This window comes from Protomyctophum bolini, assembly GCF_963924005.1.
Source record: "Protomyctophum bolini genome assembly, chromosome: 9".
Classification (NCBI taxonomy): domain Eukaryota; kingdom Metazoa; phylum Chordata; class Actinopteri; order Myctophiformes; family Myctophidae; genus Protomyctophum; species Protomyctophum bolini.
This window is the reverse complement of record NC_137870.1, coordinates 8411313-8424946: the sequence shown is the minus strand read 5'-3', so window position 1 is coordinate 8424946 and position 13634 is coordinate 8411313. Positions and strand designations below refer to the sequence as shown.

At 44.2% G+C, this 13634-nt stretch overlaps 1 protein-coding gene across 3 annotated transcripts in view; it reads left to right on the top strand.

The window, feature by feature from the left end:
• Nucleotides 1-2240: 2240 nt before the first annotated feature.
• Nucleotides 2241-13634, top strand: part of LOC308321501 (complement C2) — a 64180-nt gene continuing 52786 nt past the window's right edge. For 2 of the 3 annotated variants that reach the window (XM_080772430.1, XM_080772429.1), the window contains exons 1-13: nucleotides 2247-2330; nucleotides 2540-2637; nucleotides 3004-3151; nucleotides 3610-3795; nucleotides 4175-4363; nucleotides 6149-6247; nucleotides 6567-6700; nucleotides 7030-7168; nucleotides 11379-11510; nucleotides 11701-11805; nucleotides 11958-12095; nucleotides 13094-13200; nucleotides 13343-13457. In XM_080772430.1, the coding sequence (XP_080628556.1) occupies nucleotides 2264-2330; nucleotides 2540-2637; nucleotides 3004-3151; nucleotides 3610-3795; nucleotides 4175-4363; nucleotides 6149-6247; nucleotides 6567-6700; nucleotides 7030-7168; nucleotides 11379-11510; nucleotides 11701-11805; nucleotides 11958-12095; nucleotides 13094-13200; nucleotides 13343-13457 (1657 nt within the window). In that variant the 5' untranslated portion in view covers nucleotides 2247-2263. Of the gene's footprint in view, nucleotides 2331-2539; nucleotides 2638-3003; nucleotides 3152-3609; nucleotides 3796-4174; nucleotides 4364-6148; nucleotides 6248-6566; nucleotides 6701-7029; nucleotides 7169-11378; nucleotides 11511-11700; nucleotides 11806-11957; nucleotides 12096-13093; nucleotides 13201-13342; nucleotides 13458-13634 lie in introns of all 3 variants that reach the window. The other variant, XM_080772431.1, reaches the window with a different exon arrangement.

Sequence of the window (13634 nt, the reverse complement as noted above, 5' to 3'; positions counted from 1 at the left end):
ATTAAATAAACATTGATTTTACAATATAAATTGGGGATCTCAGAGATAGAAATGCCATTAAATGGGGGTCCATAGACTAATGCATGTCAAACTGGGGGTCCTTGAAATTATAAACGGGTTGAGAATCACTGCTCGAGCAGTAAAAATCTTCTCTTATGGGGGTCCCTGGCATATCTTTTCTAATGGGGGGTCCGCGGGGCTGATTAGTGTCAATTTGGGGGTCCTTGACATGACAACGTTTTCGGAACCAGTGATCTAACTAACTAACTAATTCCATCAACTCCTTTAACCCATTCTGGGCGGGAACGCGTTTTGGTGTTAGCAACATGTCGTGCTTTAGCTATTGAAAAATAGCAGATCTACAAGCTCATAGCGCGCCACTCGGTGGCGCGCTATGAGCTTGTAGATCTGCTATTTTTCATAACATAATGCTTAAATCACCAAAAGGGTTCCCGCCCAAAATGGGTTCATGGACAATAGAATATTTTGTCTCAAGTATTTTCAATCTGGAAATTGTAGTCAAGACACACTGTGATTTGGACCTGTAAATTATAAAACTAAAACTAAGGCACTGGTTGTGGTACTTCTGGTTTACCAGAACGGGGTTCAACTCCCTGCGGTGCCCTGCTCAATTGGTTGTTACATGGTTAATTTTCTGCTCATTGTGTTGCCTTTTCATAGATGATATTTTTCAGGATTCCAATTAAAAAAACATTGTCAATTTTTTTCAGGATTTCAATTCAAATATAGCCAAAATAGCTGATCTACAAGATCGGCTTTTTTGTTTTTGCTATGACAGTAATACATGCAATATGGCCCTCTGGAGTGAGTGTGGAAATATAATATAGTGTCCCTCTGGAGTGAGTGTGGAAATATAGTGGCCCTCTGGAGTGAGTGTGGAAATATAGTGGCCCTCTGGAGTGAGTGTGGAACTATAGTGGCCCTCTGGTGTGAGTGTGGAACTATAGTGGCCCTCTGGAGTGAGTGTGGAAATATAATATAGTGGCCCTCTGGTGTGAGTGTGGAAATATAATATAGTGGCCCTCTGGTGTGAGTTTGGAAATATAGTGGCCCTCTGGTGTGAGTGTGGAACTATAGTGGCCCTCTGGAGTGAGTGTGGAAATATAATATAGTGGCCCTCTGGTGTGAGTGTGGAAATATAATATAGTGGCCCTCTGGTGTGAGTGTGGAAATATAGTGGCCCTCTTGTGTGAGTGTGGAAATTAAATGTCTTCTAAATCATGACAGTTTTCTGAAAACCCTATGTTTCTATATCAGTGGTTCTCAAGCTATTTCATGTCAAGGACCCCAATCTCAAAATATGTTGTTCTAGGGCCCCCAGAACCAAAGATTTGAGTTAAAAATGTTTGACTCTGAAACAAAACTGTTTGTTGAGATTACTTTGTCCACCAAAACGAAACACAAATGCAGCCACAGTTTATATTAAGAAACCAACTTCTCAGAAAGTCAGAAAAGAAAGTGAAAGCGGGTGCTGTCCTACATTGCTCAACCCCTGGTGTCCCGTGCTGTTGCTGTGGTGCGTGCGTGTGTGCGTGCGTGTTAATGGGTAATCATTGGTCAAATCAAACAGCCTGTTGGTCAACATAGACAGTATCATTGAGGACTCCACAGTCGACACACAGTTACTACTGTACTCTACTGTTGGAGCAGCCATAAACTACACAGGTATAACTAACCAGGCAAGTTCACTGCTTTTTAAATCACACTTCTGTTTGCCACTATTTGACATCATGTAATTAATTCTGCACTGTCATTCTGTTTATAGTAGGTATTCAAATTAGAGATGTGAATTATCGATTAATGCATTAATAGTTAATTGACACGTTTTGATAAGATTATCGATCGATTAACCGGTTAGTTGATAAGTGGCATTTTTGTAAAAAATCTGAGAATCTTAATTTCTCTCAATGTCTAACTCTGATACACAGAAATAATACAAAAGACATTATATTCCTTAATCAAATATTTATTTGACCATTGACGCTACAGGGCCAGGCAACACACACACACGTGCAGACAGCATTACATTCACAGAAAACCACCCAATGAACCTCATAATGTTAAATTATTTACGATTAGTTATTAACTGTTAAGTTTAACCAACTAATTTCTTAATGACAATTAATCGATTAACAATGAACTATTAACATCCCTAATTCAAATGTCCATTTACCCGTATTTTATTTGTTTGTTTTTATTGATTTGATTTGAACATGGTGTTTTACTGTTTTCTTTTTACAGAATGTCCTTTAAAATTGTAAGTGTGCCGATGCTGTGTTTCCTTCTGTTGTCCAGCTCTGTTCTGCATGGTGAGTCTGTCTGTCTCTGTCTGTCTGTCTGTCTGTCTGTCTGTCTGTCTGTCTGTCTCTTTAATTCACTTCCCTTTTCAATGTTTTATGTTGGTCATCATTTTATGGGGGGGATAGAAAGAACGGAAATAGAAGAAAGATAGACAGGGAAAGAGATGCAGGCAAATATAAGTATAGTAGTATTGATGCATCACGTTCTCTCCTGTCAGCTGACCAGCAAGAGGAAGACTATGAGTATGATGATGAAGATCACATCAGCTGTCCCACCACAGAGAACATCAGAGGAGGAGCCGTCAGCTACTCACAGGTACTCACTAACGAGGAGGAGGAGCCAACTCACAGGTACTCACTAACGAGCAGGCCTAGTTCACACGTACCAAACACCAATCAAGCAAATGTTTGGTCGTTTGTTTGGGGCCACCACAATGCTTTTCCAATGGGAGTCAGATGGTTTGACTAAACATTTTTGTTTGATGAGAGGTGAGGGGCAGAACACCATCAGATGATTGACATGTGCTGACCAGATGATTGACATGTGCTGACCAGATGATTGACATGTTCTGACCAGATGATTGACATGTGCTGACCAAATGTTTGACATGTACTGACCAGATGATTGACATGTACTGACCAGATGATTGACATGTACTGACCAGATGTTTGTGGTCCAAAGGCAGGCGATCCGAGCAGCGTGCTGACCTATCGCTGTCCTCCAGGGCTCTACCCTTACCCTGTCAGCCATAGGCTGTGCGGTGCCGAGGGGGCGTGGTCCACCATGAGATCAGCCAATGGCAGACCGGTATCCCGGGCCACGTGTAAAGGTAATGTTTCAGACGACGGTAGGAGGCGGGATTTATGATAAACATCCGATCTCTACACGGTCACATGACACATCGCAGGGTAACGCTTTGTGCAACGTGACCTTGTAGATCTGCTAATTTAGCTTTTTTAAGTTTTGAAATTGAAAGTGGTTTTCTAAAAGTAACTCAATTTTAATAGGCTCCATTAGGCAAGCCAGGAATGATAACATTTGGGAGTTCTCCATGTGTCCCCTCGGGTAGGTACCCTCACATAAAAACATGCAGTAATCCTGGCAGAGGGAGTGTAGCGCTCACGATTATATCTTAGACAATATTGGCATCGGGTGAAAAAATGGGTTACAAAAATCGTACAAAATCTTTGTAAGGTCATCTTAGCACGTAGGTTAATGCCTCTGTCCATGTATCTCTCTCTCTCTCTCTCTCCCCCCTCTCTCTCTCTCTCTGTCTCTCTCTGTCAGACGTGCTGTGTCCAGGCCAGTTGCAGCTGGACAACGGGGACATGTCTCCCAGGGAGCAGTGGTTCCGTCCAGGCCAGATCCAGAGCTTCTCCTGCCTGGAGGGCTTCACCCTGTCTGGGTCAGCCCAGAGGAACTGCACCCTGTCTGGGCTGTGGAGCGGAACCACGCCGCGCTGCGACAACCAGGGTGACTGGCAGGAGCAAGCGTTCCTTTATTATTAACCCTAGAACACTAAACATGTGTGTTGTTACACCATCAGTAAACACGGACTGTATATTTTACCCAATGTAATATATTCCATAAAAGATATTTCTCATCAAAATATATTGAAATACAGCAATACATGGCAACTTGAGGTAATGTTCGTTAATATTTCATCATGACTTTTCACAAAAAAGAATGGTCCAGTAAAACAAAGAAAAGAAAAGCCCATTGCCAGTATATCACTAAACGCTGGTCAAATTGACCCGAACACCTGTCTGTAGAAAATGGAACCAAATGGACCCGTCAAATTAAATTAACTTCCCCCCACCCCCCCCCCCCCCCCCCCTCTCTCTCTATGCAGCTGATGACTGTGCGGACCCCGGGGTCCCTCCGGGGGCCCACAGGTGGTCCCCGGGGGGCGGGGCCTCTCGGTTCCGGACGGGAGAGAGGGTGCGTTACCGCTGTGAGGCCGGCCTGGACCTGCTGGGCTCTGTTGAGAGGCGCTGTCTGGAGAGCCGGGAGTGGAGCGGTGCCAGCCCCCGGTGCCAGGGTAGGTACAACCCCACCGTGCCACCCTGCGGTGCCAGGGTAGGTACCCCCCCCTGTGGTGCCACCCCGCCGTGCCACCCTGTGGTGCCACCCTGCGATGCCAGGGTAGGTACCACCCCACCATGCCACCCCGTGGTGCCAGGGTAGGTACCACCCCACCGTGCCACCCTGAGGTGCCAGGGTAGGTACCACCCCTCCGTGCCACCCTGCGATACAACCCTGCGGTACCAGGGTAGGTACCCCCCCCTGTGGTGCCACCCCGCCGTGCCACCCTGTGGTGCCACCCTGCGGTGCCAGGGTAGGTACCACCCCACCGTGCCACCCCGTGGTGCCAGGGTAGGTACCACCCCACCGTGCCACCCTGCGGTGCCAGGGTAGGTACCACCCCACCGTGCCACCCTGCGGTGCCAGGGTAGTTACCAGACAATTGTTCAAGTCGCTCCGGTCCGAGTCCAAGTCGAGTCCCAAGTCATTTGGTCCCAAGTCCAAGTCGAGTCCCAAGTCAGTCCAAACCCTCAGGTCCGAGTCCCAAGTCGAGTCCCAAGTCATTTGGTCCCAAGTCCAAGTCGAGTCCCAAGTCAATCCAACCCTCGGGTCCGAGTCCCAAGTCGAGTCCCAAGTCATTTGGTCCCAAGTCCAAGTCGAGTCCCAAGTCTTTCTGTTGTGGGCAAGTCAAGCCGAGTCACAAGTCGAGTCACAAGGTTGTGTCAAGTCTAGAATTTGAATTTTGTTATTTGTCATGTGACTTGTCATGATTATGAATTGATTACCCAGGACTGAATGGAAACAAGACAGCAAGGACTTTTTTCAGTGATCCCTTTTTGATCAGTGTTTGACTGTACCCTATACCGATTACATTTCTGCCAATAAAGTATTCAATCAATGAATCAATAGATATTCCCCATTGTATTTCACTGTACTATGGCTCCCCCTAATGGCCGTTTTGTCCCTGTACGCTGGAGCAGAGGTAGTGCAATCTGCGCATGCTCACAACTGTCACTGTGTGCCTCCGTTGACACTAGTTTACAGACACAACTTCACACTTAGTTAGTACATATGGAAATATGGAATATACAATTGGATCTGGGTGTCTTTCAGCAACACTAACTCAAAGGTAGGAAGCAACTTTTCAATCTACTGCAGCTGTGTGGTGAAAATAAAGGTTTTGCCTTAGTGTGCGAGTGGAGTTGCGCTGCACACCGACGCTGTATTCAAAATCCGTATGCTCGGAAACAAAACAAGTCACAAGTCATCTTGTCTCGAGTCGAGTCGGGAGTCATTGGCTAGCAAGTCGGAGTCAAGTCTCAAGTCTCGTTGGTCTTTTACCTTCCAAGTCTGAGTCAAGTCTTTACATTCAAAGTCCAGGTCGAGTCGCAAGTCGTCAAATATGCGACTCGAGTCAGACTCGAGTCGAGTCACTATGACTCGAGTCCAATTGTCTGGTAGTTACCACCCTACCGTGCCACCCTGCGATACAACCCTGCGGTGCCAGGGTAGGTACCACCCCACCGTGCCACCCCGTGGTGCCAGGGTAGGTACCACCCCACCGTGCCACCCTGCAGTGCCAGGGTAGGTACCACCCCACCGTGCCACCCCGCGGTGCCAGGGTAGGTACCACCCCACCGTGCCACCCCGCGGTGCCAGGGTATGTACCACCCATGAGCCACGGGTGAGTTTTAACCTGCCATGGGTTAGTTTAAACAGGCAGGGCGGTGTTGTCGAACTAACGCCTGTCAGACTGTTAGTAGGCCTATGTCTAACCGACGCATGTTTGTTTTGTCTGCAGCGCGCTACGTGTTCGACTCCCCTCACGCTGTCGCAGAGGCGATGGGAGGCTCTCTGTCTGGAGTGATGGACGTTCTGTCTCCACAGTTCAAGAAGGAAGGTGGGTTCAACCAGACACACAGTCACCCAGGGGGGGAAAGAATGTTTGTGCATTAACCCACAGTCACCCAGGGACGGACGGAATGTGTTTACATTAACATGACCTTTAGCTATTGAAAAATAGCAGATCTACAAGCTCAGAGCACGGCACCCCTCTGGAATGAAACGTTTCCCACCCCTGCTTTACTGATCATTTGTATAAATGCATGATGATGACGTGGAGGAGGGAACACGCCCACAGCAGCACCCACAGCGTCCCTGTCGGGCATCGAACCTGACTGGCTGACTTTTTAATCTTTCATCGTGCTCGTCCTCTATAGAGTCATTCGAGAGGACCATCCGCGTGTCCGACGACAGTCGCATGAACATCTTCGTCCTATTGGACACGTCGGGCAGCATCGGCGAGAAGGTCTTCAACGAGAGCCGAAACGCCACCGTCCAGCTCATCAGGAAGGTAAGTTTAGTAGGTCGCTATACCGTTGAGCTCATCAGGAAGGTAAGTTGAGTATAGGTCGCAGACTCGCGGAGACCTACTTTCGGTCTCCGGGTCTCTTACGGGATTGTATTTCTCGATAATTACCTCCTGGCCGTCTGCCCTGCAGCTGCAGCACAGTTCCCTCGGAAAACAAGGGAAGTGTAGATCAAATAGATTCAATTCTCGGTCACTGCATCGCCTATTACTCGCGTCAAATGTTTTCAAAAACATTCTTGAGAGCAACGTTTAGTTGTAAATGAGACTGTGTGTTTGTTTACATGGCTGTCGTGTTGGTGTGTGTGTTCCAGTTGGACAGCTATGAGGTCCAGATGAGGTTCCATGTGGTGTCATTCGCCTCCGAGGTCAAAGCAATCGTCCGCATCCAGGATCCATGGTCCAGCCAGGCTGACGACGTCATACAGGAGCTGATGGAGTTCGACTACAAAAGTAAGACAAGCATGTCGTCTGTATTCATTCATTCATTCATGAATGGATATTCATTCATGAATGAATGGATATTCATTCATTCATCGAAAGCCAGTTATACCCTGGCATTGGTACATATCTTCATTACGTCACTCTCAGAATCATGCAGCCACAGCATATGCATAAAACAACCCAAGTAATAGTATAGGCTATACTTCTCATCAATTTACAAATTACATATACATACCGGTATACAACTTACATATACATACATACATACATACATATATCACCCATTCTTGAGATAAGGGACAAAACTTTTTTCAAACTGGATTTTTTTTTTTTTTAAGATACATTCAAATCAAATAGATGTATTTGTAGACACAGGTCTCAACTACCAATCTTGAGAAGGAACAGGTTTTTCGCATAACATTTCTTTCTAAAATGGGACATTTATGCACTTAATACCTGATTCATGTCAACTCCGTCAGACACACTAAAATCCCTTTTAATTGAATTTTATCATTTCAACAATAATATAAAGTCCTCAGTTATCTTATAATGGCTTTCAGTAATCAAGTTAAGTAATACAAATCTTTTAATATTATTTTGTTCCAATATCACACTATTATGAAATATCCAATTTCTCAAAACCGTCATTTCAACCTTTATTTTCAATATTATAACATGAAAACCATGTAAAAAAAAAAAAAAATCATCATTACGTATCATTTCAGTTGGTGTTTCAATACATAAGCACAAAAGATTTGACAGCGAATTTTCTATTTCTTTGGAAATTAACAAAAACATCACGGGACGAACGTCTGACGGAGTTGACGAACATCTGACGGAGTTGACAAGTTTAACTGATTTAGGTTCTAGACCACCTAGGATCTTGATTCTGGTGACTAATCCCACATTTTCAAGGATGAGGAATATAGTGGTACTATTTAGATTTGCCCTGCGAACATGGCAGCCATTTTTCAAAATGGCCGCCAACTTTCTGTTATTTCCCAATAACTCAAGTTCTACACCACCTAGGATCTTGATTCTGGTGACTAATCATACATTTTCAAGGATGTGGGATACATTGGTACTATTTAGATTTGTCCTGTGACCATGGTAGACATTTTTCAAAATGGCCGCCAACTTTCTGTTATTTCCCAATAACTCAAGTTCTACACCACCTAGGATCTTGATTCTGGTGACTAATCATACATTTTCAAGGGTGAGGAATACAGTTGTACTATTTAGATTTATCCTGTGACCATGGATGGTAGACATTTTCAAAAATGGTGGACCTGCTATTATTTTACCAATTTACTCAGGGAATATTATCAGAATAATATAAAATCTGTGAATACATTTCTTACCAAGAATTTTCTTCACCAATGTTTGTAAAGGTGTCTACTAACATATCCCACATTGGTTTCTATTTGACCACCCTAGGGGCATGTTTGACAGCTGCTGAAAGTTGGGTACCATCAACAACCAATATAAGGCTAAATGTTCTAAATTTCATTATGCTTTAAGTAGCATGTGGCATGTCAAACTAGGGGCTTTTCATGATTCTGGATCCATTCCAAGCATTAGTTTTGCACAAAAAACACTACGTTGGCTAAAAACGGCCATAGCCATCATCACAGATGTGATGAGGTCAGCACATGTCGGCACATTTGGGCAAGTGGCTATGGCCAAACTAGGGGGTCTATGGCCAAACTAGGGGTCAAACTCCTTGGGCTAAATTCGGTGAGGTGAACAGTGAGCAGTGAACAGTGAGCGAAAGACTGAAGACAGAAGATTTGGCTTCAGGACCATCAGGCAGGATGTGCAGACACTGAAGGCATCAGTGTCTTTCTCTGTGTCCCCAGCATGTCAACCAAAGCAATGTTACCAAATCAAAGGAGCCTTCACCTCATGTCACCTGGGGCTGGGTGAGCAATCGTATCCTGTATCTAAACTCACAACTAAATACAGACACTTGGCCAGACTGCCGTTTGAAAGGGTCAAACCCCTCATCCTGATTGGGGAAGACCACCCCACCTAATCACACCAACCGAACAAGTGAGGTTGGGGCCTCCAGGTGGGCCAGCAGCCATCTGCACAAGACTGGGCTGGACCCTGCAGGAAAGCAATCTCCAGCCAAGACAATGTAAGTTGACTATAACAGAGCCCCAGAACACAGAGCTCAGGAGAAGGATGGAGAAACACTGGCAGGAGGCCACCAAGATACAATGCCCCAGAGACCCAGAGTGTGCCACCACTGGCAGTAAGGAGATCAACTGCTGCAGCAAAGATGTCATGAAAGGCAAGTCTCCACCAAAAAAAACCCTGAACCTAATCGGGGTGTCAAGAGACCAAAGTTTCTCCCCCACAGTTCCCTGCAGTGGCCAGTGAAGTCAAACTGTGCATCTGTACCTGAAAGGGGCAAGTCAAAGGCCAGAAAGCCCACCTCCTTTTCATGTCCTGTCAGTAGAAACTCAACCTGCACCTGAAATAAGCTTTTACCTCTCCCAGAGAAATTCATCCTTGAAAATGTAATGATTAGTCGCCAGAATCAAGATCCTTGGTGGTCTAAAACTTGAGTTATTGGTAAAATAACAGCAGGTTGGTGGTCATTTTGAAAAACAATGGCTGCCATGGTCACAGGACAAATCTAAATAGTACCACTGTATTTCTCATCTTTTAAAATGTATGATTAGTCGCCAAAATCAAGATCCTAGGTGGTCTAAAACTTGAGTTATTGTAAAATAACAGCAGGTGGCGGCCATTTTGAAAAAAAAAATGGCTGCTATGGTCACAGGACAAATCTAAATATTACCAATGTACCCCACATCCTTGAAAATGTATGATTAGTCACCAGAATCAAGATCCTAGGTGGTGTAGAACTTGAGTTATTGTAAAATAACAGCAGGTGGCGGCCATTTTGAAAAATGGCTGCCATGGTCACAGGGAAAGTCTAAATTGTACCACTGTATCCCTCATCCTTGAAAATGAGGTCTTAGTCACCAGAATCAAGATCCTAGGTGGTGTAGAACTTGAGTTATTGTAAAATAACATCAGGTGGCGGCTCTTTTGTAATATGGCTGCCATGGTCACCACGAGACAAATCTGTGATGGCCCCATAGCCAAAAATGTTCCTTAAGGCATGCTCTAACTGTGTGCCAAATTAGAATACTGCCCATTATTCAAAAACAATCATTTTATTGTTTTAGGAACACTTTTGTCAACTCCGTCAGATACACGTCAACTCCGTCAGACACAAAATCTGACGGAGTTGACGTCTGACGGAGTTGACAAAATGGCATTTGTTTTCATCTTAACCCTCTTTAGTACAATGTAGCCATTTTGTTTTTGCTTAATTTTGTTAGCTAAACCTAACCCCTAAACTAAAATAATAAACATTATTTTGGAATTCTTAACAAAGATCATAAAAATGTGCAGACGGAGTTGACATGTAAAAGCTGTGACCACATTGTTATCAACATTGTTTGTTTAAAATATCAAACAATTGAATGCTTGTCAGACCAGGTACTCCACTGTTGCAACAAATATAAATGGGACTTGGAAAAGGAGTCTTCAGGCTAAATCTGTCGACAATATTTTCTGATTAATTTAAGACTTTTAAAAAAACCTGACGGAGTTGACGGAGACGTGGGACGAACATTTGATATGAGATATTTAATAGAAAATATAAATTAAAATTAACTGTGTATATTATTTGCTATGTTGTTGACAATCTACTTTAATTTAGTATGTATATTTATGTGATTGTGACAGTATTAGACACTTTTTTGGCAGTTTGAAATTGTGGCCACTTGCTGGGGACAGGCTAAATACAGGCCTTTTTGGGTACAGGGCCTGCTTTTAACTAATTCAGATGGAATATGAAAACAATTATAATGAAATTAAGGGCATAATAATACACAACTGTATTACACTTAACTTTGCAAGTGCTTTTATTTTTATTAATTAATTTATTTTTTACATAAAATAAGGCTCTTATGTGTGGGACATGTTTTTTCCACTTTTGTCCCTCATCTCAAGAATGAGTGATATATTATGTAAGTTGTACTGTTTATATGAAGATATGTACCTTTATGTTTCAGTCTCGGGTGGATTAAAGGTAATGCCTCTATGTATACTGTATACTCCCTCTCTGTGTCTGTCTCTCTCTCCTTCTCTCTGTCTCGAGACAATTAAATAAAAATGGAATCAAACTGAATCTCAGGTCACGGTCGTAAGACGGGCACCAATCTGTACGGCGCGTTGCAACACGTCTACGGGACGCTGGCCCTCCTGAAGCAAGACGGCAAGAACCACTTCCACGACACACACAACGTCATTGTCATAGCAACGGATGGTAAGCAGAACGTCCTCGTCAATGTAGCAACGGATGGTAATCAGAACATCATCGTCATAGAAGTGTCTAGGAGTGGTTAGCAACTTAGCACCGCTCAAAAACAGATGTATAAGCGACTTCACAGAAGCCGAAAGTCGCTTATAATAAGCGCACATGGCAGCACAGTTTGTGATCTCCTCTTCTTCTCCAGGTTACTCCAACACAGGCCTGCAGCCCCAGGTTGCTCTGGCACGGATCAGACACCTCCTGGGCTACAGAAACACAACACTGGACCACTCGGACGAGACTCTACTGGGTATTAATATTAATATGAATATGGCTCTACTGGCATGGGTATACACCAGTCGATGTATTGCATCGTCAACCATGTATGCGTTGTCGTATTGCTGTCAAAATGTATCGTTACAGCCCTATGTTAAAATGTATCATTACACGCCCACTTCTCAGACGTGTACGTGTTTGGCGTCGGGGACAGCGTGAACAGAGCTACGCTGAACGACATCGCCTCGAAGAAGAACGGCGAGGAGCACCTGTTTCTGATGGCATTGTACCGCCAGCTGGGAGAGGTCTTCAACAGCATGATCAGTAAGTAGTTTTAAAATAATAATAATAACAGCAGCAGCAACAGTAACTTCAACAGTAATAAAAGTGTTATTAGTAAGCATGTTCAGACTGACTGGGAGAAAATTTCAATAACATGATCAGTAAGTAGGTTTTTGCTGACACACAAGTACATTCACCAAAGTACTGTACTTAAAGGGGAATACCACTCATTTTCAACATTTTACTATGTCATTAATATACCTTAGAGTTGTTGTAGAAATAATAAAAAGTCCCCCCCATTCTGTGTTCTGTAAAAATGTATGAAGTACATCTTTGTGATGTTACTGAGATGTACTCATATTCAGCAGTGCTAATGATGATGTGACACAGGGGAGCGGCGTCCCCCCACTTCTCTCCAGGCAACATTTATTTTTGGGCAAAAATGTGTTTTTGACTTGTCATTTACTTGTCATATCATACTATAATTCTAACAATGTCTGAGTGTCTGTGTGTGTGTCTGTCAGAAACACTGCCGTAACTCCTTACTGCCTGCACCAATCACTCCCACTTTTCACACAGGCATTGACCATATGAATATGGAGGGCGTAACAAAGCCCTTTTTTCGATTTGACACATTAATGATTATTAATTAATTGATTAGTCAATTACAAACGCACCCGGGTGCAGTACCCCCCACGGCCACAAGGGGGGGGGGGGGGGGGGGGCAAATATCTCACAACGGGTAAGGGCTAGTGGATACAATTAAGCATTGTAAACTGTTTCTAAATAGGCTATACACGTCTGCATGTTTTATAGTGCATGCACACGTTCACACTGGGCTATCTGATTGGTCTAGAAGTTGGGTGGTCGGTCCTCTTGGTTTTGCAGGTACTGGGTGGTTGCACAACTGAACCAGAGGAAGGCGGGGTCACTGCGAGCATGACCTTATCACCTTTCAGGTGATAAGGTCATCACATCACCTAAAAGGTGAGCTGCTTATCACCCAAAACGGGAGTATGAATGGGCTTTTATCGTGACAGGTGACGAGAGTGTGACGATGTGTGGCGTGGCGCAGGAGGACGTTTCTGAGGAACACTCATTCAGCAAGGCGGCCCCCACCCACCCCTGGCATGTTACCGTGACAACGGTAGGAGGCCACACCCTAAAAACTAAAAGAATGTTTGAGAACCACTGTTTCTATAGGTGTCTGGCCGCTAAATTCACTGGGATAATAATTCCAACGGTAAAACGTGTGTTTTTGGCACTCTCTCTCTCTCTCTCTCTCTCAGGCTCACACCATGTGCGCGGGCTCCATCGTGAGTAAAAACTGGGTGCTGACATCCGCTCACTGCTTCGCCAAAGACGCCAGCGACCTGTTGCCCGACACAGTGGACGTACAACACGGTCAGTGCAACAATTTACAATTTATTATTATTTCAGTAAGACGCCTGAGGGCGCTGGTGCTTTAATTGGCAAAAAACTAAGACGAAAAATGTTCGTCAACTACCTTTTTCCACTGACAAAAACTAAACTAAATGAAAACTATAGCTATGATGACTAAAACTAAGACCAAGAGATCCA